Below are 25325 nucleotides of genomic sequence, written 5' to 3'. Positions count from 1 at the left end.
CATTGAATATTCAGTTAGAGCTGCAATTTTATACAAACCTTCCTGGGAGCAAGACTCATTGAGCCTAATGGCATTTCTCAAGAAGGTATGCATAGGACTGTGCTGCAAGTAAAGGTTTGGATCCTGTGGGAAGTTAATTTAAGGACATTAATGGGAGGAAAACCTCCACTTCATCCTCTCCACTACAGTGGGCCCATAAAGACAGGCCAAAATAAAGCTGCTTGAGGTCACTTTGGAGGTAGGCTGTTTAAATGACACACACATGATAAGAGGCCAGAAGCTGCACCAAAGCTGCTGTCCAGTCCTTAGGACTGGAGCGTGGCTTTGGTGTGGCTTCTGGCCTCTTAAGATGCATATATCATTTAAACAACACACCTCCAAAATGACCCGAAGCAGCTTTATTTTGGCCTGTCTGTATGGGCCCACAGTGTTAAAGGAGGTTTCCCTCACCTTTCTGATGCATTAGATGGGGAAAGGCAGATTGGTTGCCCTGAAGGTGGAGCATCCACTCTGATGGCTGCTCCTCACACTGCTGCACTTAGGTGAGTGTGGGGGTGCAGGTGAGACCCAGATGCATGGTGGTGGAGATGGCACATTTTCTTTTCATGCACTTCCTTAAGCTAAGGTATCTTAGGATCCAAGCCAGTGCCTGTACACTCTTGACATACCTGGAAAAGCCGCTGTAGCAGTAGGCATCTCAGTGCCCTCAGTGGGAATGCCCAGTGTTTGAAGAGTATATTCTGCTGCGTATGTTTTCGCTTCATCTACATATGCACTGAGTTTAGGTGGTGTAAAGGGATGCCTACAAAGCAGTTGTAAAGATTGAATTCACGCGTCTTACATTTTGCATGTTGGGAAGATGCAACTATCTTTTACAAAACCAACAAAAATAACTTATGATGGAAAGCTATGGTTTTAATTAATTATTTACTGAACACCCATTCCCAAGATTTCCATAGAAGCTAAGGAAAGGAAAATTATAATTAGAAACCAATTCTGGCTTTAAAAAAATCCTTCTGAAATGAAAAAATTAAAAACAATTAAAAAGACAACAGTAAAAGATAACTGGCACCCAACTGGTCAAACCTCTTCAGCAACATAATAGTTCACATGCCAAGGGCCTGCCTGTATAAGAAGGAATATCTAATTCTGTGATTAACCATAAAAACAAATTCATATTTTGAAAGTTTTCATCTTTATTCTTACCCAAAGGTTTCAATGCCAGGTCAGGGTAGGGACAGTGTGATCTGAGGACTACATGTGGTCCCAGGGGAAGTTTTGTAGGGACAATTTTAAGGCTCCCTTAAAAATTTTGTCTGAAAAAAAGTCCCAAAAGCTTGAGGAGGATTACCCTCATATGCTCCCAAGGGTCTGGAGGCACTTTTCACACACTCTCCCCCATCCCCGAGGTGTCTTTACTGAGCAATTCTGAACCTAAAATGTGATGTGATTAAGTTGTTCGCCCTACCCACAGGAAATGTTGTAGGGTACTTATGAGCCCAAATCTTTCCCCATTTTTGGGCTGCGTGGGAGGAGAATGTCCTTCCAGTCCTCTGGTTGGTCAAAGTGGTCCCCTAATCCCTGACAGCTGCTCACTCCTGACTTAGACCTTTATCATACTAGCGGGCAAATGAGATTTAAACAAGAGTTAAACTAGAGAAAACCAGGAAATGTTGTGTGATAAACTTCAGGCATTTCCTGTTTTTCTCTAGTTTAACTCTCGTTTAAATCCCATTTGCCTACTAGTGTGATAAAGCTCTTAGACTAAAACCTGGCAAATGCAGCAATTACTTACATGGTAGGATTTTGACTGGCAAGAGCAGGGATAGTGATTTTATATAAGAACAACTGTCTTTGGTCTTGACCAATGGCAGAATGAAGCTGGTAGACAGGCTGTCCCCAGTTATTTTTCTGACAGATCTCTTCCAATATCTGCAATGAAAAACAAATTCAGTGATGTCCATTTGGTAATCAGTCAAAACCGACACACAGTTTAACTGTGCGTATGTCTATGAAGTGTGGGATGGAAGGTACTTCTACATTGATATTTTCATTTAAAAGAACAATTATTATATCAGCCTTAAGTCCAGTGCTTCAGCTCAAAACCTGGCTCTGAAAATTAAACAGAAGACACCAGCAGAGCCACATTATATAGGAAAATCCCATAGTTATGGGGAGGTTAAAGATGAGTATCAATATTTTTAATCATTGATTTGATTGATTATTAGCCAACTTTTCCACCAAGACAAAGAAAGAAACAGCAGCATTAAATGATAACTAAAACCAAATTAAACAATCGAGCACAAAAATCAATAATCAATAAACATCAGATTAGCTATTCCTCTCTGAATCTCCCCCCCCCCTCCAATCTAGAATAAACAGAAACACAGATGGGGTGCCCAAGAGAGGAGGCATTTTTTCTAACTGCACTTTACCTACCTGAGGAGCAAGTTTAATTCCTTGTGGTTTTAAACTGACATGATTCATTGGCGTAAGCTCCATTCCTGGCAAAAGGTCATACAGTTTCTCCTCGACTCTTTTTTCTCCTTTGAGCTGGTATCCACGACCCAGGGCAGGGTTAGCCAAGTAGCCACGGCCTCCTAGTCCTCTAACTCCGGCAGCCCCTACAGGTACATTCATGTAAATTTCTAGGAATGTAAGAAGGCATTGAACTGAATCAAATCACAGGAAAATCTCCCTGATTCTTAATGTATTGGAAGACTTGACCCCGTACACTGACACACGATACAGAGAGTGAAGCGGGGATTAAAATTACATCTGCGTAGATGCAACCCTACTGTCATGCAAGATGAACTTGCCCAGCTACAGCAACTGGGTAGGAAATCTGAACATCATTTAGTTTGTTATATATTTTTCCATTATACCATTCAGATTTAACACCCCAGGCACTAACATTTCTTCTGCTGTCTTCACTACTCAGTGTTTATTGGAAATAATTCACTGAAAACTAGCAACACTCAAGAGCACAAATCCCTTTATTGCCTTTCAGGGGAAGGGCGATAACACTCATGGATATCTGCAAAGACTGTATTGTTCCAACTTTAATTGTACCTTGTGGGCATTTTGTTATTTTTAACATTTGTAATTTAACCCACAAACTTCAGACATCTGAGTTTTCTTTTTTTGAAAAAGGTTCAGTCAAGAAAACATGATGAACGTGGGAATTAGAGTCTACCCAATGAATATCCACAAGATTATCTTCTAACAGTATCACTTTTACAATGAATTCCAGTCATATCCTTATTAATATAAGCCAAGATCTGGACAATCTGCATTCTGTGAATGGCCTGAAGATAAGTGGGTGGAGAATATGGATTGTAGTTATAAATTACTTTCCCCATTTCCTCTCTTTTGACCAGTTTAATATGAAGCTTATGACTCAGTTCAGCTCAAGCCCATATTACTTAGAGTCTAGACTGGGGGTGCATTTCTAAACTGAATTGTATTTAATGAACAAGCGCAATTGCTGCAGACTAGTTATTTGATATTCACAAGTATAAATAAGTGTCTCATATTTGAGATATAACTTTTGCTCAGTTTTACCAACTACAAACCAGAAATGTTTCTATTTACCAGTGACTTCCCTAGCATACATGTCAATAGGATTCTGTTCTGCTGCAATTATGTAATGGTTCTGATTGCCCTATACATCTGTGGGTGCATCATCCTGCATTTGATGACACCCATCTGGATGTGCAAAATGACTCCACTGACAGCTATTGGGACTGAGATTATATAAAGGTTCAGTCTGGCAGCATTTGATCTGTGATGGCACATTTCCATCTGTTAAGTAATATGCTGCAGTTGTACAACCAAACTTTGTTTCAGGTCTTTGGCACTTCAGTGTCTCAAATCTTTTTCATCAAAGGCATATATGTGGAATGCTTGCTTTGATTGGGATGTGGCAGTTTGGTTCATTCCCCACTTCAGCACTTTCTATGGCTTTGTGTTCTTTCAACCAGTGTTGGCTACTTTATAGATGAAATACAGAGGCAGCCACGTCTTATGCTCTGAATATTGGCTGAGAAGAGCTATTTGGAGCTAAATCTCTATCCTGTAATAACCAATAAAAATTAAAGTATTTTCATTTGGTTATAACAGCAAGGCAACTGTGGTCCTTCCAGTGTTTTGGCCTAGAAGTCCCATTACATCTGGACAGCATAGCCATTTGTGAGGAAGGAATGCTGGGTGTCACAGTTGCAAAAAACATCTGGAAGGCCACAAAGTCCTCAGCTCTGTTAACAGGCAGATGTGAAAGGTAAGCACTAGGGAGGTGGGTGTGACAAACTGACACCAGGGGAAATTGCCATAAATACCTCTATTTCCCCCAGCCTATAATGAGTTTGAACAGGTTACAGTCCTGTATACCTGTACTTAGGCATATCAGGCACAGAGGCTGCAATGAGCAAGGTCCCAAGCCTCAGGTGGAATTTTTTGTTCTCCCACCTCTCAACCTGTCTGCAAGGGACTGAGATGGATGGGTGAATGTTTGCTACAGCTGCTTCTAACCCTCCATTTGGAGCTTCTGGAAGGGCAGAGAGAAAGCATAAAAGCTCCAAAATACTTATACCAAGATAACTCTCTTCCCAGGGCAGAGCATATGCACATGGGGAACAAAAATGGCATCAGCCAGGTCTGTGCATGGTGTAAAAAGTCCTCGTAGCTGATGGTGTGGAGCTATATTCATTATCTGCGTCCATTATAATAAATAAAAAGCTGGCATACTGTTAATGATTTATGATCGCTAATGCTATTGTAACCCATTTTTTGCAGAAATCAGAATTCCAACTGCTCAGCACCCACCATACATGCCCATTTTCATATTGTTGGAGAGTGAAGGGAAAATATTATCTCCAGATCCCTGTTGCAGTGCATCCAGCTACAGATAAACAGGTGGAAGCATCTCCACAGATCCCACCTCTCTCCAAGAAGATGGAAATGGTCATGCACTGGGGGGGGGGGGGGCAGTGATGTTGGTTAAAAAGTAGATTTGGGATTGGTAGCACTGGGGAGTATAGTTCAGAGGTGAATGTGTCAGCTATATGTCTCTGAATGCAAGATCTCAGCCCATATTTTCATCTATACCAATGGCTCAAACAAGTATTTACAAATTTCTTGGGAACCAACTCACATTCAAAACAACCAGGCTGTGCTATGTATTGCAACCCAATTCATATAAATACATGTAGATACATGTATTGATGCCCAAAGATACAGTATATTGGTTCCAACCCGTCTGCACAGTGACTTCAATGACAGAGATGCTCATCTGAATCCTGCTACCATCTGAGGTAAAGTTCATAAGGAGGAAAAGTGACATACAGTGGGCCCTCCACAGTCATTGGGGTTAAGGGCACAGAGCCCTTGTGAAAGTGGAAAACCACAAATAAAACACTATTTTTTTTTACCTGAGAGAACACCTGTCTAGGAATCTCTAGGTCCTCCAGTGCAATCTGTCAGACGTTGAACATAGAATCATGCTGGAGGACCTACAGATGCCTAGAGAAGTGTTTTCTCTAGTAATCTCTAGGTCTTCCAACACAACTTTATGGCCAGCTTCTGGCAAAGTTGCACTGGAGGACTTAGAGGTTCCTAAAGGTAAGTAAATGCATTCCCCATTGACAAGGTTGTGAAGTCGTGTCTGACTGTAGGGCTGTGCTCATCTCCATTACTAAGCCAAAGAGACTACTCTGTGATTATGTAGCCAGCATGATTGCGCAGAATGCTGGTTACCTCCCCTAGGAATGGTACCTATTTATCTACTTGTATTTGCATGCTTTCGAACTGCTAGGTTGGCAGAAGCTGGGACTAGTGATGGGAACTCACTCCATCACTCAGTGCTTGGGCTTCGAACTGCCAACCTGCCGATTTTGCAATCAACAGAGTCAGCATCTTAACCACTTGAGCCACTGCATCTTTAGAGATTTCTAGAGATAACATATTAATCAAATTCACAAATAATCATGTCCGCAAAAGCCACAAGTGTGGAGGGACAATTGTATTTTTACTTCAAGTATTGTCAAGATATAATTCAAGGGTGGACAACTTCACAGGGCAGGGGGGGCCTTTTGATTCCCTCCCATGACAGGCTCCATGGCTATTTGGTACGAAGGGGGAAACTGGTAGGCAGGTGAGATACACCACTGCATCTGCAGACAGTTTTACAGCTTATGGTGCTATTTTCAGATAAAAAATCACTCAAAACCTGGCACTTTTTTTTAAAAAAAAAAGGGGGGGCAGAGACTTGGTGGTTCTTGGGGGCTTGGGATTCATGTGGTTCACTTTCCCCACCTGAATGCTGGTGGTATGGCTAGCTCGTGTTCTGTACTTGTTGTGAGGAAGTATTGCTCAGTAAAATTACCTCTAATGGATGGAGGCCTCAAAATGCCCCTGTTGGCGAGATGCCCTTTAGCAGCAGGAAAGTGAAGGTTGGGAATGGCAGCATAGGCTTGAGGTGCATAGAATACCGGTGCTCCCAGATAGGTGGCTGCAGGGTCATATACAGGCCCAAACGTATAGGTGTATTCTGGCAACACTGCTCCTCGCCCTCCTGTGCCTCTGGTGTATCTAACATAGCTGTCTTTGTCAACTGGCTTGGCTAAGGTGACTTCGATGGGAGAGCCATCCACCACCTTTAAATAAACATATGGGGAGAGAAAAAACGTAAGATTAATTGTTGTGGGAATCCAGAAATAGGTCAGCTCTACCATTAGGCAAAGTGAGGCAGGTGCTCCAGTCAGCAGATTCTGAAAGGAGATGGCTGGTTACAGCTGTATGTGCCAAATGACCTGTTCCTCAGCTATCCTATCTGCAGTATTTGAAATAACACAATTTTTCTTAGCTGTATCTGTTTTAATCTTTGTAAGCTGTCCTCGGATCCTGATACTCCTCCAGTACTATGAGTTTTTCCAAAATATCTTGCTGCCTGAAAGCATTACACTTAAGCTCAAGATGTGTAGTGTCCAAAGCCAGTCAAATTATTCTGGCACAGGAGGAATCAAATCCCTTAAATACCTCTCCCCATCACTGTTGTTTTTGTGGTGTGCCTTCAAGTCATTTCTCACTTAGGCTATCCTAAGTCGAACCTATCATGGGGGTTTCTTGGCAATATTTATTCAGAGGAGGTTTGCCATTGCCTTCCTCTGAGGCTGAGAGCATGTGACTTGCCCAAGGTCACCCAGTGGGTTTCATGGTCAAGCTAGGATTTGAACCCTGTTGTCCAGAGTCATAGCCTAAGGCTCAAACCACTACACCACACCGGCTCTCCCTCCTCATCACTAGAAGTAATTAAATAACAATTTGCTCCCACTTTCATGAAACCTGAAATCTGCTGCCTGAAGTTACCAACTCATTCTGCCTCATGGCAGGGCCTGCCCTGGTAACTTGGAGATACCACCTGCTGTCTGTAAATGTTTTGAGAGTGGGGGGGGGGTCATAACATAAAAACTGGCCTTATGCTGTTCCTAGAAACCAATTGCAAATAATCAGAGTGGAACAGTTTAGGCTGGTGGTTTTCTGCTTGAACATTTATAGAACTATAAATAGCAAACATGCCTTTAGTCTTACTATAATGGTGTCCAGACATCTCGAGGGCCAAACTCTAGCAATGGATTGTATATCACAGATTTCCATGACCGGAAAATTGCTGCATGTAAACCAAAGCCATTCAGGTCAGACCCTCTGGAGAGACTTGTATTGTTGGCATTGCTTTGTTTTGCTACACACAGAGAGACACCAACAATATAAAACCTTATAATGCCATATATGTGCAACCCTCTGCATGCCTTCCAGCAAATACAAAACTAATCCAGCATTACCTTCCCATTTAAGACTTTCATGGCTTCTACGGCATCTTCACGGTTGTTGAAGTGCACAAATGCATAGTCTCTGATTTTCTTTACTCGTTCCACTGACCCTGTAGAACAGATTTGGAGGCAAGGTCTGTCATGGATATTGCTAAAGTGGAAACCATCTGCTTGTGTTCTGCCTTTGGGCATTGATCTTCCTCACTAATTCAATTATTTTTTATTATTCTACAGTAAATAAATATTAGATCCTGGCATTGCAAACCACAAACCACTCAGCTGTTCTATTTATATTCATTTATTCTGGCTTAGCAATAGGCACTCTTGTGCTTTTTTCCCTTCCTTTGATTTGCTTGCTGCTGGTGTGGTATCCAGAAGTGTGTTACTAAACCCCTTGTATATGTAGAGTTCTACAATATAGAAGGCATCATGCAAAGTGTATGTGCAGGCTGTTCAAGTGGCTGAATTGTTTGTGGATCTCAACATGGGAACTATTAACTTTAAGAAGGTCAGGGTTTAACGAAAAAGCAAAATACAGTTGGGGATGTAGCTATTGGGGGAGAGCAAAATGAAGGCTTTGCCTCCCCATAAGAATCCTGTCCCCAGTAAAATTTCCTTTCAGTCACCAAATTTCTAGCATTGCAGAGACAGAGAGGCAATGAAAGTCGGACTTATATCTTCTATGTTCTCACTCCCTTGGTAACTTTGCCTGCCCCTCTCTCTCTCTTTTAATTCCCAAATGGTATTTCTAAACACGTATGTGAAGTTACTGCAACACTAGATATGTGGGGACTGAAGGACAATTTCATGGGGGGAAGGGCTAAGTTCACAGTGAAAGAGAAAAACTAAGGTTATCTGTAGTCCAGTAAAACAAAGCAAACCCCAACAACAACAACAGCAAAAATCTCTCCTTTAAACTGTGGAAACTCTGTCCCACACAGAGGTCTTCACTAATGTTGTTTGTTTGTTTAAAAAAATCTCTGAATAATAGGTAGCATCTGATTTAACAAATCATAAAACTTAAACAGGTTCAAGATGTGCTGGCCTCTTGAGAAGGTGATGCAGCCTGCACTTCCTTTCTATTACCTTCCACCCAAATTGAAATCATCCCCTCCTATTTTTCTAACATGGCCTGCTAGTACTTAGGATTTATGGGCATGCTGCATAAGGAGGCAAAACAGTACGCAACAGAATCTGAACTGAAACAGAACAAAAGTAATTGTCTAAAAATATTCACTGACCATGAACCAGAACAGAATGGGGAGGGAGTCACATTAACTGGTTCAGAATTAGCATTCAAACAAACCCCTACATACTTGGTACATTCTGGTTCCACCAAAACAACACATTTAAAAAGCTAATATTTAGAATGATTGCTTTATTCTGGGTTTAACCCATTTCTTTATTCCGCACTGTCATACCCTCCATTTCACAAATGAAAACCAGGGCACATGGGGTTGAGCTATATCATGATGTGGACAAAAGATGATGGCCAGACAACAAGAAGATAAAAAAGTTATTCATGAGAAACAGTGCACAAAAATACAATTTTAAGCAGAAAAATCCTGTAATGTATGTACTTAGTTTTGGAAGAGCAATACTTTGTTCTCTTCCTCTTCTCCCCTTTCTGCAGAAAAGTGCAAACTACTGCAGTTTGAATTCCACCTGCAGCAACTGAACTAAGACCAGGATGAAGGGCGAAAGCGAGTGGAGGAAAGAGAATCTGGGACATATTAAAAGCAGCTAAAAAAAGTGGAATTGGAGTGGATTAACCTGAGCTGTCCCTGTCAAACAGTGAAAAAGTTGGAGGGTATTGTATTCACAATAAGAGCAGCAATAACTGACTGCTTTGTTTTGCCCAAACATTTTTCATGGAAATTTAACAGCTCTTTCTTTTCCTGACATTCTCACAAGTTATAAACTTTTCAGCTGGGATTACTTTCCCCCTATTTATTTCTTATACCCTGCATTGCTTTACCCACCCACTTTAAGCAAACTGTCCAGTTCCCTTTTGGCTTTACCTGGTTTTATGCTGCTGAATTCTTTTTCAATTGTCTCTTCAGTGGTTGATAACATAAGATTTCGCACATAGAGGATTTTGACTGCTGACATTGTATCTTCATCAACCTCAACCTCTGGTTCTGCCCAGTCTACAGCTATTGGATGTCCCCATAACTGTATCCTTCCTGTGGAGGAATTTGAATTTCATAATTCATTTAAAAATAGGTGACTCTGCAGAGCAGTAGGATTTTTTTTAATAGAGAGAAAAGATTACATATGGACAGATATATAACTCAAATGAATTTCTATTACCATGAAAGACATCGTTAACTAATTTTCAAACAGATGAGAATGTGAACATTTTGATTTTGGAGTCCAAATGCTGTCAAAAACTTGTTGGATTTGGTTATTTCCTCCTGGAGCAAATGGTACAGTTTTGAAACCTGGGGTGACTGTCATAATCTGTCTGTATTCATTACATTATTTCCAGGACTGTGAATACATAAAGATCATGAATACTACTCAGTTATGGATGTGTAACTCTAGTTCAAAATTTACCAAAATACCACTAGTGAAGTGATCTGCTTTGGGTGATGCTATGAGAGTTTGTTTGAAGAAAGAGGACATTTTTGTCTGAGTGTTGCAGAAAGACATTTTAAGCTTTGTCCTTAGCTCTTTTCTTATTCTACTGCCTTTTCTTCAGCCATCCAACATGTTTCCCCATTCCTATTATTGCTTGAGGCTGGCTGGCTCTTCTAGGAACTGCCATGATGCTGCCCAAGATAACATCAAAGAAACCTGAATCTAGGTTTTATAAGAAAGGTGGGATATGTAAATGAACAGCTGCACCAACTGCCCATCTAGGTATAGTTTGGGAAATCTGTCCCTGGGATTTTTTGTTCCAATTAATAATTGAAGAAGGTGGGAATCCTGTCCAGTGTCCTTTATTATTAGTGCTAGTCCTTGGGTCATTGGCTGATGGTCTTTTCCTTTTAGGAAAGAAAGAAACAATGATATCCGAGGAGCATAAATTTAGAGCTTGTCCTGGTTCCATGGAAATCTATTACTGCCAATCCTTGACAGCAGATAGCCTAGCTTTATATCCTTTCGACTAACACACCAGATCAAAACTGATCACTTGAAATTGCTCTTTCCCACATAGGGGAATCATATGATGTATAATGGGAGACCATTTTCATGAATCTCCCATGGTACTTCTATCCCTGAGCTGTCCTGATTTGCACTGCATGGAAAACTGCAACCATAATTTTTATGAAATTATTAAATTATTGTTATACTTATTCTTGGAGATCTACAATTATTCTCCCACATCTAGCAAATCGGGTTGCATACCCTTAACTCTCTCTCTTTCTGCTGGCCAGAATCCATTTGGTTATTTAAGGGTTAGTCTACAATGCAAATTGGAAAGCATAGTTCACATTGACAATTAATTTTATTCACTTTCCTGCACAAATTTGCATCTATTTACTCTCCTTCTGCCGAAAAGGCACAGCCATCCATATGCATGTGAAGAAGGTGTATGACCATGCATGCAATAATGCATGTTTCTGCAAATTTCAGCAGATATTCTGGTAAAAACCGCAAAGCCTTTTCGCACAGAATTTTTTGGGAGGCAGGCACAAAAAGACCAAACTCCTGTGAATTGCCCATGGCCAGATTGCATTCTATTGGACTGGAATAAGGAGTATTTTAAATGTGTAGACTACTCCTAGGTTGCAGATTTGTCCCTTTCTATATACTGTAATATTATAGCATTTTTATGCATTACCTGGTAACAGTTTCCGTCTTGCCATGGCTGCTGCCCGATGGCTTCCATATTCGACAAAAGCAAATCCACGGTTTTTGGTTTTGTCGGCTGCACTAGGGTAGACGATGACATCAACAACACCATCTGTTACTTTCTTCATCTCTGCTAAGATTTCTTCCCTTTTCTTGGCTTTAGGGATTCCTCCTACAAATAAACGGCAGTTGTCTACACTGGCACAAACCCCTAGCAGCCGACCGTTCCTGCATGCAAACAACAATTCCATTTTTGCGGTGAGACACGCTTGGAATTCATTGGGAAAATATTGACCATGATTACAGTTGAGAACCTCTGCTTCATGTCAAGCATCACAACATGGAAAGTTCCTTTTCTGGACTACAGCTCCCAGAATCCCTCAACCAGTATGTTCGGTGGTCAAAATAAAATGATTCTGGTTTTAATGTTTCTAAACTATCATTTAATCATATAGGCCAGAAGCCAGGCTTCGTATTAAGAGTATGAATTTTATAGCTGCTGTAGTTAATGGTTGCTATAGAAGGGAGGCTATATTTGAAACTGACTAGGGGAAGAAGTTGGCTTCAATTGGATTCATCTGGAGTGAAAAGAACATCAATAAAATGGATAGGCAGCTGGAAAGGGCATTAGGTGTAAGACTGATCAGAGATTCTGACCAGGAAATTTGAAGAGGGTCAGGCAAACCCACTCTGAACAAATGTTGCCAAGAAATCCCAATGATAGGGTCATCTTGGGGTTGCTGTAAGTCAGAAATAACTTGAAGGCATACACCAACAACAAAAACCAGTTCTATTTTATATTAAGTGCATCATACCAATTATAACTTTGAAGTTGCTTTTGTATGTCTCCAGGTTATTTTTGTCAGATTTATTTATTTATTTATTTATTTTACAAAAGGGAAAGCATTAGAATTCTATCACATTTGGTGGCAGTGGTGGACAACTGTGGAGTTTATCACATTAGTGAGATCCTGTGGGAAAATGGGATTTAAATAAGAGTTAAAGTACAGAAAACCCAGAAATGCCAGAAGTTTATCGCATGACATAGCTGTTAACGTGAAATAACGCGAAGTTAAACCAAAGTTAAACCAGAGAAAAACGGCAGCTTTTTACTTTATAGAAAATCTGAAGTAAAAAGGTGGTGCTTTTCTCTGCTTTAACTTCGGTTTAACTTCGTGCCATTTCACTTGAGCAGCAATTTGGTGTGAAAAACTTCCTGAATCTGTGGGTTCTGTTTGAGTTTAATTTCACTCTTGTTTAAGTCCCATTTTCCCACAGGATCTCACTAGTGTGATAAAACTCTGTGTTTTGATATATACCCAAATATATCTGCAGACTGAGGAAGGCTGCTGTAACTGATGTGTTGCTGATTCAGTATGAGGTCCTATGTTCTTCTGATTAATGTTATTCTATTTTTTAAACAATTTTATTGTATTTTCATTGTGTTAAATTTGTTGGATTTTAAAACATTGCAAGTGGTTTTGAGAACTTTAGTCAAAAAGCAAGATGCAAGTCCATTCTCTAAAAATAAATAAACTATCCTTACCTAATTTCATAATTGTTGAGTTGCCTGATTGCATTCTTGGCCTCCTGTTTGTTGCAGAATGTTACAAAAGCATAGCCCCTGTTGTTCCCATTGAAATCCATCATCATCCGCATTTCATAGATTTTACCAATCTGTAAAAAGCAAAGCACAATCCTCCATTAAATCTACTTGCAAAGGGAATTTTTGTCTGCCCCATGGAACAAAGTTCTGGATAAAGTTTTCCATTTCCTTGCAAGTCTGTTTGTGTGCTTGTCTCACTCCAGGGTGGCTTGACTATTGTCCTTGAGCATCAAGCAAAGCGTGTTTTACTTGAGATCTGCTTTTTGACCCGTGTACAAAGTCAAAACAAACAGAGGCAGCATATGTTGAAGTCCATCCCATGCTGAGTTAGCACAGCTGAGCTTGTTAGCAAGGTAAATGACCTCTATTAACACCCTCTGATAACACATTGTCTGAACTTCTGTGCAAGTCCCATGAATCTTAGAGTGCACTCATCCAAATAAATGTAATGATTTCTTGCATTGATTTGTTCATTTTTTAAAAAAAAAATCTGTTTCTCTGTTTAGGGAAGAAAAGACAGAAAGCTACCAAGTTACTCACAACCTAGGACTCACACAAAAGGAAATAAAATTGCTCCCAGTTTAATTCTTAAATAAATAAAATTACGATGTGACACTTGGGTAGGGCCTATAAGAGCAGGGTCTAGCTAGTACATCTGTCTGAGGACCAGAGAGCCAAGGAGGGGCCCATGAATTTCTGATGGCCCTCTCCCTCAAAAAAAAAAAAAAAAAACCAACTTCACAGCCCCCTTCCATTGTATTATGTTACAAAGGTTAGCAAACATGTAGCTTTTCAGCTTTAGGGTTGTTTTTTTTTTTATTATTTTGCCCCTTTTTTAAATTGGGACCTGTCTATTTTTTCTATGAAACAAATGGATCATTTCACCCTGTGAAATGGGATGTATTCACTTAGATTTCTGAATTCTGGTTCTTGATCATAGATCACATTTACTTACGTTCTCATAATCATACACCAAAAGCTGCCTGCTTAATTCATATTTTATCATAACCATATTTTTCTACAAAGAAGGAAAAACTACAACTTTATATGTTCATGTTATACTATTATCTTTAATAAGTAGACTTAATGGAGGATTTAAGGTCCATTTGGTCCTTAGATCCTCAGTTTTGTGAGAAGCATGTCCTTCCAGGCCTTGGAAATGGTCTTCTTGTTCCTTGCAAAATTGTTCTTGGAGGCTCTGCACTTGGGTTTCTCCTCACAGAAGCCTAAGGGATGGGAAAGTCATTGAAAATAATAGTTAGTGACTTCTCTTTCAAATGATTCCATATTTCTCTTTGGCGAGGTTGTAGCTTGAGGCATGAAATGGGATGCTGGAGTTCTCTAAGCACTGTAATATGTTTTATGTGTTTTCTCGGCCCATGCTTCTGATCTTGTGTGATGCACATATACATCATGCCCTCAATCTGTTTCAGGGACAGTCCTAATTAATCCTTTGCTGTCCTACTAGTTTAGCTGCATTTAAAATGTTCCAGTAGACTTAGGCAAAAGCAAATTGCTACAACCTCTCCTACCTTATGTATTTCCCCCCTTTAATTTTTGCCATCTTGGCCACACTCTGATGTGTCTCATTTTTCATCCATGAAATGTTGAAGGGAATCCAACATGGGCACTGGATGCTCAGAACTTCCAGAAAACTGGTAAATTGTAAATGCTCCCTAGAGCCAGTGTGGTGTAGTTTGAGCATTGGACTATGACTCTGGAGACCAAGGCTTAAATTCCAGTTCAGCCATGCACCCACTGGGCGACTTTGAGCAAGTTACACTCTCTCAGCCTCAGAAGATGGCAACTGCCTCTGATGAAACCTGCCAAGAAAACTTCATGATAGGTTTGCCTTAGAGTCACCATAAATCGGAAGTGACTTGAAGGCACACAATAGCAGCAATTGCTCCATATGTATCCATATCAACCTCTTTTTGAAGCCTTTTAACCCATTATACATGACACATCCTTACACATAGAAGCATCCTTACCAAAGTTAAAATGACAACACTCTGAAGTGGTCCTAAGTTGATATCTCAGAGACCCAAGCATTCTTTTGAAACTTTAGGAACCTCAAACACATTGGTTCCTTGTCACAGAAGTTGTGGAAAAACAGCAAAATAGGGTTTTATTAGATACATCTCTATTCACAAGACTTAATTCTCTGAGCAAGGGCCCAGTCTTCCAATATATTTTATCCACCTGAGGAATCCTAGCATTCCTCTATTTATACTCATGATTCTGATGATAATTATAGAAGCAATTTCAGGTTCAGAAAGAGGTACACCACACTAGCATATAAACGTGGGATGGTGGGGGGGAATGATTGTCTATGTCATTCAAGGTCCTGGCCCCTTTCTCTCCAGCATTGTACCTGCAGCCATTTGGCTGCTGTAGGAATGATGTGCTCCCCCAAAAGGAGCTCCGTTTCGGAGCTCCTCCCCACACCACAATCAGGCCGCCATGAGCAGCCTGGGGTGGCACGGAGATGTCACGCATGTGCCACAACATTTGGATGGGGCATGTGCGTGACATCATCATGGCGTCCCCATGTGAGCGAGAGGCTGTCATGATGACGGTGCTGCTGCCACGTACTAGGGTTGTGGGGCATGTGGTCACTCCACCCCCGTGCAACCCTAGTATGTGGCCAGGCTGGCGCAAAGCACCAGTCTGAACCATGCCTGAATCTCTTCCAGCCCTTGGCTTATGTATACAGTGGGCCCTTGGTATTGGTGAACTTCCTATTCACAGATCTGAATGTCTGTGAATTGTCACACCCCATATTATCCAATGGTAATATGTGAACATGGGCGCACAGATAATATTGAATAATATGGGACTTGAGTTTCCCTGTTTCCCCCCATGTAACGGCCCCTGGAACTAAAACCTCACAGTACCCACAGTTTGTATATATGTGTGTGTGTATGTGTGTTTGGTATTATTGAATTTGGGTGGCATCTCAAGGGAGGCATGGTAGTGTACACACTTGTTATCAATCACCACTCAGTGCTCTGTTATGATTCCGCTAGACAAGTGGATCCTGTAATAAAATGTTGCACCATGGAATGCTTCTCTCCAGGGCCTGGACCAAGGTAATTAAAAAAATGGTGCAAAGATAAAGCTGTTCTTATTTGATTTTACAGCATCCTTTTTAAATAACCCTGTGTTCATTTTTCCCTTTCCCCACCTTTGTTTTCCATTTTCTTCCCCAATATTTAATCAGTGTTCTGAGCATGCTTAGTCTCAAGGGGATATTTTGGGGTTCTGACCCGTCAAGGTGTGGGGGGTGGGGGTTCCTCAATATTTCACTGTATTTTTTAAAATAAACCTCAAGTCTGCTCAAACCTCCTCCTTACAGTATTTGTTGCTGCTGGTGTTTTGGCTGGATAAATGACAACATTAAAGAGAGATAAACATGCTATTAGTATATATGATATGAAATGAATGTGCTATCTTTTCTCCACATCACTAATGTCACAAACTCCAGGCATTATCATTAGCTATATTTTTGGGGGGCTTGATAGAGGATAATGCAGTTAAAGAGTTATCACAATTACTCTGTCTATCCATCATTTTAATGTTTCTCTACTCTGTTGCTATGCACAAAACCCAGTCCTCTCTCACCAAGGCTCACTCCTCCAGGCATTACTGCCACAAATGGGTTTCCTGGTGATAATGGGAGCAATGAGGTGAATAAAGGACATCGGGATGTTCTTTTAGGAAAGAGATATAATAGTTTATACCTAGAGAACTCAGTATCCTGAATTTGGAGGTTGCCTACTAGTGAACTCAGCTGTAGGAAACTACTTGCTTATGGCCTTGAGAATCCCAAGAAGTAACAATAATTTTGGAAAAATGGCCTAGTGGTACATTCAGAAGCTCAGGAACACTTCCTAATAGTCCTTGTAAGTATGAATGCCAATGACAACCCATTGTCACACCTCAAAGGGATGGATGGATAAATAGATAGGATGCATAGAAGGATAGATCAGTGATGGCAAGTGGCTTCCATGTTAGTGGGCTGATGAATCCACTCTGGATTTTAATCTGAACTTTAAATGAACTGTTCAGGGTGCTGAATTCTGTCCCCAAAACAGATGTAGTATCTTGGGTAGCTCCTTTGAAGTGTAAGTGTAAGCACATAAACAGCTAGGTCAAAGTAGCAACCCACTGAGGAAAAGGGAAGGAGCATCTCCTTGATTCACTTCCTCCTTAATTTTGTCTGTGCTAATCTATTATAAAAGGATTACTTGGAGGCCTTGATATCATCTCACTTATTTATCAGTGAAAAGAAATCTCTGCCAACTACCTGGCTCTCCAGATACTTTTACTCTGAAAAGAAATCAGGAGATGGGCTACACTCATTTTTTTTTTCATTGAAAGGTACTATTTGGTTCTACTCAAGGAAGTAACTCTGCCTCATGCATCCACAGAACACCTGTTACTGTGGATAACTGGAAACCACGATTAACAGCAAACTGTGGTTAACAGGAAATATGAATTTGCATATTGAGTAACTCCAGAATGCATTTGAAACAGTTATTCATCTGCAAATTATTAAAATTAAATAAAAATCTATAAAAAATTAAATAAATTATTAGAAAGAACTCTTTGCATTAAATCCAACTACTAGTCCCAACTAGAGTACATCCAGTGAATTGGCTGTTCAATGGTAATTCAGCACTTATGTAATAGCAGTTGATTTAATGGCACTACTAATTGTATTTGTGCCCTTCCTTCCTTCCTGGATCCCAGGGGAATCATTTTTAGCCTTGCAAGAACTGTTAATTGAATAGGCAACCTATTCAATGGTATAGCCAACCAAGGATTCAATCCTGGGCTTCAGAGATATAAAGTTAAATTTGCACACTGGCTATTTTCCATATTACTGTGTTTCTACCTGAGATATCCTAAGTGTAGGAAAATATGTTATCCTAATAGGTGCAGTGCTGCATAGCTCATAACTGGTTTTTTCCATCCTGATCCTGCTGAGCAAACTTTAGGTCTATTGTCATCCATGTGGGCCCTGTGCAGTCACATCCCATTTTGATAAGTTTCACTTTCTAAAAGTAGGCACATTTCTTGTAAATAAACCCAAGTATATGCAAGAACAGAAAACGTACTAATTTTTAAAATCATTACTTTTTCACATAAGGGTATAAGTTCATCTTCAAAGAGGTCTCGGGGTAATTTTCCAATGAAAATTTCACAGCCTCGTTCTGGTGGCGGTCCATCCCAACCTGGTGGTGGTCCTCCATACTTTCTTTGTCCATTTTCCTGAATGGAAGAGAAGAAATGTTATTTTTGGATATTAAAATTATATGTCTCTTTAGCCACGACATAGGGTTGTCCTTGTCTAGTCAAATTTTTTTCCATTCTTGAAACTTATCTTCCTTTCATTGGTTACTGCCACTGACGGAATGGTTCACTAGATATACCTCAGAGGAATTCTGGAAATAGCATGGTCATGAATGGGTGGCACATGACAGCAAACACAACTTTTGTAGGGATGAGGAAGAACTTTCCAAATAAATTTTGGAAACAAAACACAAGATACTCTTTAATATTTCGATTTCCAGAATGCTGTGATGCAGTTCTACATACATACACAAAAGCTGCATGAAAAAAGTACACACAGAAATGTATATATGGGAAAGATGTATAACTTACCATATATACTCAACTATAAGTCGATCTCATGTATAAGTTGAGGACAGGTTTGGGGCCAAAATTATGCATTTTGCCATGACCCATGGATAGATGGGGGTAAAATCTGGAGTTTCCTTCAGTGTGTTATGTGTGCATTTGTTTCAGTCTTCAGGCACCCAGTTCAGGCGGGAGAGAGACTCTGTTTGTTTGTTTGACATCAATTAATCACCCTGGACTATTCTGCTTGACTCAAGAGAGAGAGAAACTGATCTCCCAACCAACTGACTGCATGGGGAAATCTGAAAGAGCTGCTATCACATTACCAAACTGCCCCGTAAATAAGTCGACATTGGGGTCAATTTTGGGGCATAAATTTTTAGACTTATCAATGATTATATACAATATTTATAGGAAATCTCTTTGCAAAATTAAATACAATTAGCACTCTGTATCCAGAGATACTTTATCCACAAATTCAACCATTTACAGCTAGAAAATACTTTAAAAATATATAAATTCCAAATAACAAACCTTGATTTTGCCATTTTATATAGTCTGCCCTTTCTTTACGCAGGGATCCATTCCGGACTCCCCCGGGTAAAGCGAATTCCGCCTATGCTTGAGCCCCATTTAAATGAATGGGGCTCATGCATGTGGTGGTGCGGCGGCACACGTGTGACATTGGAGTGCACCGCATTATTCCCTATGGGATGTGCCACTCTTTCTCCCAGTGCAGTTTTCAGCGTATGCTGAAAGCCACGTAAAGCACGCCCGCATATGATGTGGACACACTGTATAAAGAATACCATTTACTATGCCTTTGTATTTAATGGGACCTGATCATCCATGGATTTTTGTATTCACAAAAATAACCAAACCCCAGCAAATACCAAGAGCCCACTGTATATTACGAGAAATTATGCTGGAAAAGCAGATTATAAACACTGAAAACAGAAAGTTGCAAATTGGGAAATTCCATCCCAAACGTGGGACAAAATGAACTGAGGATAAGGTTGTGAGAGTGAAAACTAGAGAGGGATCCTGTAACTTTGATGACTGCATCAAATATTGTATACTTAATGTTGTTTTTAACTTGGTATTTAATATTGTATTTTCATGTAGTGTATTGTGTTCTATCTACTCTGTTTTGCTCCCTCTTTTTTCTGGTCATTGACAAAAATAAATATATTTATGTAATGCTTCTGTGGAAGATTTCAGAAAATAATGAATGTCATCTAGCTGTGTGACAAGCAACACCTGCCTCTTCTACACAACCATTAAATTTACAGGAGCCCTCACCAGTTTTCACTCTGGCAACCCTAGACAAACGAGAACTGGAAAGGGACACAGATGTATTCACCCTCAGATTTGTTGCGATTCCTGTCACCTTTTCTTCAGCTGATTTTATTGCTCAAATAACAGTGGTCAAATCTAACACCTTCTTTCAGAATTGGAAGTTTATGTGAACACCACTCTATCTGAGCCAGATTGTGAGAATAATAACCCACATACTGCAAGTGGCGTGAACACAGACAAAGAGTCTGTGCATTTTGTAGTAGCAGTTTCATCAGGTGCAGCACAACAGACATTAAACATCCATTGCTCACAGCCCCATACCATATAGAAGAATCATTTTATAGTTTTGTAATATACACTGGGGTTGGGTGGGAGCAGATGATTTACTTAGGACAAAGTTTGTTGCAAAAACCAATGAAGCAAATCCTCACTAGGCTGATTAGTTTACCTTCATATCTGTAGTCTGAAAACAGTACTCATGTGACAGGGAAATTCCTACCTGCGTCAATTTATATCCCGTGCGCTGAATTAATGTGTGGAGAGCAGCTTCTTTCTGTGTGCCGGCCAATCCATCCCCGGGTTTTTGATTTGATTCCATTGAGAGTGATTATCACCAAAAAATCAGGTTAATTAGGGGTGCTCACTGCAATCAAATTAAGATAAATTAAGTAAATTAATGTTTCTGTCTAGGACCACTCTGTAATATCAGTGAGGATAATGTACATGAATCACCAAAAGTAATTAGAAAATAAAACCAGAAGACCCAGCGCCTCAACAAAGCAAAGAGAATCAAACAAAAACCTCAGTGTCCCAATAGATTCCAATAGTAGAATTTTCAGCAAGAAATCATTAGGAAACCACACTCCAAAGAAAAATACAGAAGTTGTGCTCAGGGAATGTATGGTTTTAGGTACTATTCTGTTCATTGTCATTTTTATTTGTGTATGGGTGTTTTTTTTGTTTTGTTTTTTTCATATTTAAGTCCAGCAAATGAACATCAGCATCCATGTATGGGTAATGTTCCTGAACCATGTTAAAATCTCCCAAAGCTAGTAACCAGATGATCAGTGCTTCTTGCATCATTCTTAAGCAAAAATGGTTGGCAAAGCAAAATATGTGGAATTAGACATACAAATAGCACCCATATTATCCAGATAAATTACTGTATATACTCAACTACCAGTAATCTTCAGTAACTCTGATGGCTTGGGGGCATGACGTATACATGCACCATGACCCCAAGTCGTCTGGAAGTCACATCGGTGATTACATGCTGGGCGGCTTCTGAGAGACTTGGAGGAGTGGTGTTTAGACACCACATGCCTCGGAGTCGGCAAAAAGCCAGCTCCAGAGGCCAGATAGGACCAGATTTTTTTTGCTCCTAGTTGGGGTGAAAGCTGGCTGGATTGGGGCCACGCATCTGTTTGCTGTGGCCCCAATTCAGCCTTAATTATGTCAGCTCCATCAGGGCCATCTGTTTCACTCCTAAGACAGGAATTTGAAGGCCAAACTATATGCTACATTGAAAGCTACCCAATGAAGGCATTCTATAACACCGGAAAACTAAACAAACAAGCAAGGGAGCAGCTAGCTCGCTTGACCAACACAGAGGACTAAGGAGGGAATAAATTTCCATAACATTTCTAGTGGCTATTATTGATTTATTTATTCATTCATTCATTTCCCACTCTTCAGCCACAAAAGGACGAGGTTCGCAGGTTAGACGTACTCTACAGTTGTCATCTCAGGTGGAGACAATATCCAGGAGTGGTTGGTACCAACTATGATTGATACGCCAGCTGCGCCCTTATCTGAACCATGGTGATCTTGCAACTGTGGTAAATGTGCTGGTAACTTCTCATTTATATTTCCGCAATGCGCTTTACATGAGGCTACCTTTATACTAAGTCCAGAAGCTTCAGCTGATTCAAAATACTGCAGCCAGATTGCTCACTAGAACATTTAGATCAGAGCACATTACACTGATATTGAAATCTCTGCACTGGCTACCAATTAGCTTCCAGGCCCAATATAAAGTGTTGGTTATCACCTTTAAAGCCCTGAATGGCTCGGGCCCAAGTTACTTGAGGGAACACCTCTCCCTCCACAATCCACCCCGCGCTCTCAGGACTTTTGGAAAGAAACTATTGGAACATCCAAAAGTTAGACTGATAAGAATGGTGATTGCAGTAAAGAAATAAGAAGGCTAGGAATGGAAGGGCAGCCATGAAAGAACTAGACAAGATCCTAAAGTGTAAGGATATACAACAGAGCATGAAAATCAGAATCATCCAAGCCATTATATTCCCCATCACCATGTGCAGATATGGGAACTGAACAGTGAAGAAAGCTGACAGAAAGAAAATAAACTCATTTGAGATGTGCTTCTAGAGAAGTCTGTTGAGGATACCAAGACAGCCAAAAAGACAAACTAATGGGTCCTAGAATAGATCAAGTCTGAACTCCCTTGGAAGCCAACATGACAAACTGAGGCTGTTGTACTTTGACCACATCATGAGAAAATAGGACTCATTAGAAAAGACAATAATGCTAGGGAAGGTGGAAGGCAGCAGAAAGAAGGGAAGACCACCTATTCTAGATGAATAGATTCAATCAGGGAGGTTATGGGCCTAAAGCAGAGGAGTGGAAGATAAACAGTCTTGGAGATGTCTAATCCACAAGGTCACCATGAGTCATGATTAACTCAAGGACAGTTAACAACAACAACAAAAACAACAACAAAGTCATAGAGGATGGGAACTGGAAACAATGGACAAGGGTGCACAACTTCTAAATTTCTACTATTGGGGGCTCCTTGTTCCAGAGGAAGCTCCCTATGTAGGAAGCGGGCATAAAGGTTTTGCTCTAATGATGCCCTGTTGTTGAGATGTCCTCCTCATGGAAGCTCAGCAGACACCTGTGCTCCATTAATTTCAGTGCTTGGTTGCAATGTAATTCTTGACTTATTTACCTTGTATTTTATAACATTATTTTATTTAGGCTTAATTTCTTTGCTTATTTGCCTTAATTTTTCTGATTTGTTTTTATGGAAATGTTGTATTATACTGGTACTCATTTTGCTGTTCTCATTTTTGTTTTTTTTAAATGCTGTGTGTAGTATGCCAATATAAGATGAAAGGCAGGTTAAAATACTGTTATTTACAAATAAAAAAAAATCCTCAAAGCCAAAAAAGGCCAACCTTTAGAGTAGTGCCCCACAATCTAAAGAAGGTGAGCTCTCAAAGGGGCACAAACAGTTTGATAAAGTTTGAAATGCTAAACAACACATGGTTTCTATATACACAATGCCTTGGGAATCAGCAGACAATGATGATCCTGAGGTTGCTCTGAACAAGCGTACTGGCTTGGCTAAAAGCCTTGAAAGATTTCATTCAAACCTTACGCCTGCCAGAGCCTCAGTTCCTTATCTTGGGCATTTGGATGACAATATTTACCTACCTTCCAAGGTTGTTATAATATGCTGAGACAGTGGAAAATGGAAAAACCTTATACTAATAGGAGCAAGGAGAAGTTTCAATTTTTCACTTTAAAAAACTGCATTAAACAATGATAATATTCACTCTATAACAACTATCCAAAGACAGGTAATTTCAGAAGCTCAGCAAAAACTTTTTGCAGTACCAGGAAAAATATAACAAGTGAACAAACAATATTATTGGGTATAAATACCATAAATAAATAAAATAATAAATAAATTTGGTTTGTAACATTCGCTACAACTTGCTCTGTTTTAGTGTTTTATTGTTCAGTCTGTTTTGCATTTTATTTTAGCCAGGATAGTTGTAATATTTTGAATTAAAGATGGCGACTTTGTTATATTAGGTGGTACATAGATATCATAAATAAACAAATGAATATAACAACTTTCACAAGTGCTTCCATTGGAGGATAATATATTATTCTCCAGATAAAGGTAAGTAACTTTGCTGAAGGTGAAGTTAGATAAGTCAGAACAGTCAAGTGAGATTTCTAGGTGCATGTACAGTTGAGATGTCTCCACATTTGTGGCTTTGCGGATTTGATTATTTGCAGTTTTGATTAATATGTTATTTCTAGGAATCTCTAGGTCCTCCAGCACAACTCTGCCAGAAGTAGACCATAGAGTTGTGCTGGAGAACCTAGAGGTTCTTAGAGAAAACACTTCTCTAAGCATTTGTAGGTCCTCCAGCATGATTCTGTGATCAACGTCTAACACATGTTGACCACAGAGTTGCATTGGAGGACCTGGAGATTCCTAGAGAAGTGTTCTCTCAAGTAAAAAGAATAATGTTCTTTTGTTTGCAATTTTTCCACATTCACGAGGTCCCTTTATTCTTAATCCCGGCGAATGTGGAGGGACCACTGTCTAGACTAGTTGCCTGCGATCACTCTGGAGTGCAGAGGTAGTGGGGGGGGGGTTGCGGCAGATCCAGGGCCAGAATACTCTAAAAGCAACCTGGAGTATTCTGGCTGTTGAAGACTAGCCCTTAAACCCAGAGTGGATTCACAGCCCCACTGACATGGAAGCTACCAGCTTCCACCAATTAATCTTGACCCCCCCCCATGGACCCACCCACTCTGAAACAGCCACATGGATTTCTGAATACAATTGACACCATTCACATGGAAAATTTGAGAAAAGAGGAGGATTTTCTTAACCTTGCTACATTCTTTTCCTTAAAGCAAAAGAAGAGACAAGTCTCCACATGCTTAATGATGAACTGCATTTTATTCTTTTAAAATCTTGATTAATACCCTGTTTTGTAAGTGCTCAACAGATTTTGGCCTGCATATTAAATTAGTTGGCCTTCTTCAGGGGCTGCATATTCAATATATCAATAGCAGAAAAGTTTGGAGTTGGTTTTTAAAAAAAGCTCTCCATAAACTGGATACTTAGGACGCTATTACATGGAGGAGGCAAGTCTCGTGAAAATGTGATTAAAACATGATAATAGCATGATTAGGGGGAATATTATCACACCCCCACATGCTTCTTCTGTTCTTGTCCCGTGCATAAACTGTAATGGAAGCATCTTTGGGTAATAACAGGAGTTTCCATTTCCAAGGCCAACAGGTTGTGTATGGTGGGGTGGACTTTCACTTTGGAAATTGCCTTCTTTTGGTTTTTCATTTTAAGTTGTCTCCCA

At 40.1% G+C, this 25325-nt stretch overlaps 1 protein-coding gene across 5 annotated transcripts in view; it reads right to left on the bottom strand.

Annotated features, from left to right (window-relative positions):
- Window positions 1–25325, bottom strand: part of A1CF (APOBEC1 complementation factor) — a 47723-nt gene that overhangs the window by 10907 nt on the left and 11491 nt on the right. For 2 of the 5 annotated variants that reach the window (XM_042456801.1, XM_042456800.1), the window contains exons 2-11: window positions 20678–20821; window positions 18376–18510; window positions 13174–13304; window positions 11617–11855; window positions 9848–10012; window positions 7839–7936; window positions 6383–6653; window positions 2440–2648; window positions 1796–1932; window positions 669–802 (exon numbers count right to left, since the gene is read on the bottom strand). In XM_042456801.1, coding sequence (XP_042312735.1) covers window positions 669–802; window positions 1796–1932; window positions 2440–2648; window positions 6383–6653; window positions 7839–7936; window positions 9848–10012; window positions 11617–11855; window positions 13174–13304; window positions 18376–18510; window positions 20678–20776 — 1618 coding nt within the window. In that variant the 5' untranslated portion in view covers window positions 20777–20821. Of the gene's footprint in view, window positions 1–668; window positions 803–1795; window positions 1933–2439; window positions 2649–6382; window positions 6654–7838; window positions 7937–9847; window positions 10013–11616; window positions 11856–13173; window positions 13305–18356; window positions 18511–20677; window positions 20822–25325 lie in introns of all 5 variants that reach the window. The other 3 variants (XM_042456802.1, XM_042456803.1, XM_042456804.1) reach the window with 3 other exon arrangements.

This window comes from Sceloporus undulatus, chromosome 3 (genome assembly GCF_019175285.1).
Source record: "Sceloporus undulatus isolate JIND9_A2432 ecotype Alabama chromosome 3, SceUnd_v1.1, whole genome shotgun sequence".
Classification (NCBI taxonomy): Eukaryota; Metazoa; Chordata; class Lepidosauria; order Squamata; family Phrynosomatidae; genus Sceloporus; species Sceloporus undulatus.
The sequence above is the reverse complement of the archived record's forward strand: the minus strand, read 5'-3'. Positions and strand labels throughout refer to the sequence as shown.